The sequence below is a fragment of the Nematolebias whitei genome, chromosome 5 (assembly GCF_014905685.2).
Source record: "Nematolebias whitei isolate Nwh7 chromosome 5, NemWhi1, whole genome shotgun sequence".
Taxonomy (NCBI): domain Eukaryota; kingdom Metazoa; phylum Chordata; class Actinopteri; order Cyprinodontiformes; family Rivulidae; genus Nematolebias; species Nematolebias whitei.
In genome coordinates this window covers 1,814,892-1,820,087 of record NC_056502.1, presented here as the reverse complement: position 1 = coordinate 1,820,087, position 5,196 = coordinate 1,814,892, and the positions used below count along the sequence as shown (strand labels likewise).

At 42.3% G+C, this 5,196-nt stretch overlaps 1 protein-coding gene across 1 annotated transcript in view; it reads right to left on the bottom strand.

The window, feature by feature from the left end:
- Positions 1 to 5,196, bottom strand: part of cpne4a (copine IVa) — a 42,373-nt gene that overhangs the window by 9,519 nt on the left and 27,658 nt on the right. Inside the window, exons 10-11 of the mRNA XM_037676502.1 lie at positions 4,577 to 4,710; positions 4,173 to 4,227 (exon numbers count right to left, since the gene is read on the bottom strand). Of these exons, the coding sequence (XP_037532430.1) occupies positions 4,173 to 4,227; positions 4,577 to 4,710 (189 nt within the window). The remainder of the gene's footprint in view (positions 1 to 4,172; positions 4,228 to 4,576; positions 4,711 to 5,196) is intronic.

The window sequence follows — 5,196 nt, the reverse complement described above, 5'->3', positions numbered from 1 at the left end:
GTCTCTGTCCATCTGGTAGATTTGAGGTTATCTGGTTCACTACAGTCTTGAGGGGTCATGTATGGAAGTTTGCCCATCCAGTCTACATGTGCTTTGTGGGCTTGAGAAGGCTTTCGACCGTGTTCCTCGAGGTAAAATGTCGGGGTGCTCTGCGAGCTTGGAACTGGGGTCCCAATGCTATGGGCCATTCAGTCCCTACACAAGCGGTGCGAGAGTTTAGTTCGCATTGCCTGCAGTAAGTCAGACTCCTTCAGGGTGGGAGTTCGACTCCGCCAGGGCTACCTGTTGTCACAATTCTGTTTATAACTTTTAAAGACAGAATTTCTTGGTGCAGCCAGGGGGCGGAGGAAGCCCGGTTCGGTGGCCACAGGATTAATTTTCTTGTATTTGCAGATGTACTTACTTGGCGTCCTCACTCCGTGATCTTCAGCTCTCACTGGAGCGGTTCACAGCCGAGTGTGAAGCGGCTGGGATGAGGATCAGCACCTCCAAATCTGAGGTCATGGTGCTCAGTCAGAAAAGGGTGGATTGTTCTTTTCAGGTCCAGGGTGAGGTTCTGCATCAAGTGAAGGGTTCAAGTATCTCAGGGTTTATGTTTGGACTGTTTTTGTCCTGTTGAGCTCTCTGAATTAGCAAAAATAATAGCTTCATCCAGACCATCAACGTGTCTACTAGATTCCACGCCAACCAGACTGTTTAAAGAGGCACTTCCCCTAATTAACATCCACATTTTGGATCTGCTTGGTTTGTCTCTAATAAATGGTTACATACCACAGAGCTTTAAGACTGTTGTAATAAAACCTTTACTTAAGAAGGAGGAGACAGGGCCTTCTGTGTTAGTGCCCCTAAGTTGTGGAACGCTCTGCCTTTGCACATTCGACAGAACCCCTCACTGTCCATTTTTAAAACCCATCTGAAAACTCATCTCTACTCGTTGGCCTTCAACCCAACTGAGATTTGATTTTACTTCATTTTTATTGGTATTGATTTTATCTGTTTAACTCGTCGTTTTATTGTGTTTTAAATTGAGTTTTTAGTTCATTGCTTGGCTTTGTAGCTTTGTTTTTATGCTCTCTTTTCTTGTTTTTAACTGATGTTCAGCACTTTGTTTCAGCTGTGGCTGTGTTAAAGCGCTCTATAAATAAAATTGATGATGATGATGAAGAAGCCTGATCTTGATTCAGGAATTCTGGCGAGTTATACACCTTCCTATATATCTAATCTAACTTTCATCTCAAGAAGTCTAGAGAAAATACAAACAGGTCAGTTACATGAAAATATGCAAAGAAATAATCTGTTTGAAGAGTTTCATTCAGGGTTTAGAGCTCATCATAGCACAGAAACAGAACTGGTGAAACCCAACAAAATTCAGTCAGGTCATCTGGATGGTTTCTTTTTGTTGAGACGTTTTGTCCTTCATCCAAAGGACTTCTTCAGTCTGAGGAGCCCCAACAAACTGAGTCCCATAAGCAGCAACTCACAACATAATGGATCTGTTTGGTCCACTATGTGAGTGATCCTCCACCTGCCTGTGTGGACCGAACTCTATGGACCCTCTTGGTTTCGCTGATTTCGTATGGTATGGTATGGTAAAATGGAATATGAAACATTTTTGTGAACAAGCATTTCTTTAGGATCTGTTCTACTTTGACTGGCATCACATATCATTAATTGACGATGTGAATCTTGCTTGGAACTATTTTCATAATAGTTCCATTCATTTAGTAAAAAAACACGCTCCACCTCGCCAGTTCAGAGTAAAGGGCCGGATCACCCCTGGTTAACCTCTGAGTTAGCTGACCTCTTGCACAGGAGGGACCAGCTTTGGCCAACAGCAACACAGACTGGTTCGTACACCCATTGGTTGTAATTTCGTCAGTTACAAAATCGCTGTACAGCTTCCATTAAAGCTGCAAAACTAAACTATTATTTATCTCAAAACTCCAAAGATCTCAACGATCCTAAGGGCTTCTGGAAAACTATTAAATCTCTTGATGGCAGCACTCACTCATCTGACCTGCAACCATAATTATTTGTCTACGCTGCTCCTGTGTCAGAGAAGCATGAGATGCTAAATTGTTTCAACAAACATTTTGTTGTCTCCAGTTCCTTGTTTAACACAGTTTCTAAGGTAAATCACCTATCACCTATGTTCCCTCCAATCTGGATTCAGGAAACAACACAGCACAATGACTGCTTCGCTAAAGGTTTTTAATGATGTTGTTGAAGCTTTGGACACTAAGGATTACTGCTGCACTTTACTTAGACCTGTCCAAACCTTTGATGCTGTAGATCATGACATCTTTATGCCACAAGCTCTCAGATATTGGCTTCTCAGATCTCACTGTTGGCTGGTTCTCAAACTATCTCTCAGGACGGAGGCAAAGTGTTCAACATAATGGTACTTCATCTAGCTACCAAACAGTCACCAGTGGTGTGCCACAAGGCTCAGTTTTAGGTCTCACTTTTTTTACATTTTATATAAATAATGCAGGTCAAAACATTCCTGACTCATCCGTGCATCTCTATGCTGATGACATTGTTGTTTATTGACGAGCTAACACAGTTGCCAAGGTTTTGCAGCTTCTACAGTCTGCATCTGACATCATTCAGTCAGACTTATTCCATCTCAAGCTGGTGATAAATGCTGACAAAACCAAAGGGAAGTTGTTTTCCAACAGAAAGTCTGTGCCAGCAACTCTTCCTCCTATCTCATCCATGCATTCAGGATTCAAGGTTCTTTATTTGTCATTACACCACATGTGGTACATGTGGTGGAACAAAGTTGTGTATACAGGGTTCCAGTTACATCCAACAAAAGTATTAAAATGTCAAAGAAAAACAGTAATAAGATCTAAGATATGAACTAAGAAAAATGTTAATAAAAATACACTAAGCACTAATAGCATAAAAACAATACACAGAACAGCAGCATGAACATGAGTCTGTGTGAGCAGATGAGTAGGAATGAACACAGCAACATGAAACAGATCAGCAGCAACATGAAACAGATCAGCAGCAACATGATGTGATTTTTTCACAGTGATTATTCTGGTTAGAGATTCATGAGTCTAACAGCCTAAGGGTAGAAGCTGTTCCTCAGTCTAGTGGTTCTACACTTAATGCTCCTTAACTTCCTTCCTGAGGGGAGTGGGGCAAAAAGTGTGTGTGCTGGGTGAGTGTGGTCCTTCATGATGAAAGGTTAGCTTCTCTCCATTGGCTCCCTGTCAAATCCAGAACTGAATTCAAAATCTTACTTCTAACCTACAAAGCTCTCAACAACCTAGCTCCATCTTATATTACAGATCTTATTGTTCCACATTTTCCTAACAGAGCACTTCACTCTCAGACTGCAGGTTTACTTGTGGTTCCTACAGTTTCCAAAAGCAGAATGGGAGGAAGATCTTCCAGTTATCAGGCTCCTCTCTTGTGGAACCAACTTCCAGTTTCTGTCCATGAGGCTGACACATTGTCCAGTTTGAAGACTGGACTGAAGACTTTCCTTTTTGATAAATCCTATAGTTAGGGTCGGCTTGGGTTTTCTGAGCTGTCCCTTAGTTATGCTGCTATAGGCTTAGACTGCTGGAGGACGAACTGACCACATGTCCTCTCTCTGCTGTCTTTACTTATTCTACTCTACCTGTTTGTATTTGTAATTATTTCTATCTTAACATGTTTTTATCTTCCTTCCTATAGAAACCACACCTGGACCTGTCATTCTGTGTTTGTCTGTTTCTACTTCCTGTCCTCTCAAACCCAGCCGGTCGAAGCAGATGGCCACTCATTATGAGCCTGGTTCTGGAGGTTTCTTCCTGTAAAAGGGACTTTTTCTTTCCACTGTCTCCTTTGTTCTTGCTCAGGATGGGAGACTGTGATGAAGTGAAGATTCAACACAATCTGCTGCTTCCTTAGTTAGAGAACTTTTATTAATTGTATTTTATAAAGTCTGTGAACGTTTTTTTTCCACTGCCCATACGACTTCTGTTGGGACTTGGAGCTACAGAAATAAACAGAACTGAAATGTTTCATCTAAAGGAATCCCCATGAATGGGCCCGATCAGAACCTGCTTATTGAAGATGAGAGCGCAGCATCAGACCTGCAGCAGCCCAGTGCTGCATTGCATCATGGGACAGGAAGTAAGAGGTCAGGTGGGACAGAAGGTAGGTCATACCTTGTAGTCTGGAGGGATCTGAGCACCGAAGCCGAACGCCGGGAACATTTTGTCACTGAAGGCAGGAAGAGGGACAAAAACAAGTTACAGGTGAAAATGAGGAGAGTTTGTTACAAAGAAACACCTTAGAGGGAAGTTTCTGTTTAGAAGGTAAACCTGAAGAAAATCTTTATTTTAGTTGGGCTAAGTGTTATGTGCACGGCAGCATGTATGTGACATGGTGTTAAAGGTCAACAGAACCTGATCAGGAGTCAGAACTTTTCAGGCTTTAAATAAACAAGATTTAATTATATATATATTATCACAAATTAGTACATTTTACTGCAAATGTTTTGATCAAATACCAAAATGGAATCCTTTGTCTTAATGGACCGAGCATGTGATTGGCTGCTGTTTGGACCCACCTGTCGTAGTCCTGGCAGATCTCCCCCACAGCCACCAGTGCTTTCAGGTACTCGTTGGGCTGGTATGGGTGGATATAGTGCAGCGAGCAGCTGTTTCGAGGGTCACCGTTTGAAGCTGTGAAGTCTATGGCAACCTGCAGGAAACAGAAGTTTTCAGAATCCAAAACCAGGAAACAGATCAACAAAACAAAGAAACCAGCAGAAAGACTCAGAATCCCTCATCAGAACCAAACAGGTCCACGTCCGAGGAAAAATGTGTAACTGTTCCGTTTACAAAAATAAATGAACGGAGTGAAACCTTCAGTTTCCTGTGGAGACGGGGTTCTGTTGGCTGATGCAACAGAACCACAAGAACCTCTGACGTCAAGTTTATCATCGTCCTCTCTGTTCTTTGAGGCTCTTAAACATCTGAGGATGGTTTCAGAGAGACAAAACTGTCGTCTGCAGGAAACAGTCAATGAAACATTTAGATGTTCAGCAGCTGAGAGGAAACATCTGCAGCCTGGATACGTTTACATGAGTTAACATCCAGAACGCTCCGAGACCAGAAAGAAGGCTTCAAGACATGAAGAACGCTCCGAGACCAGGAAGAAGGCTTCAAGACATGAAGACCGCTCCGA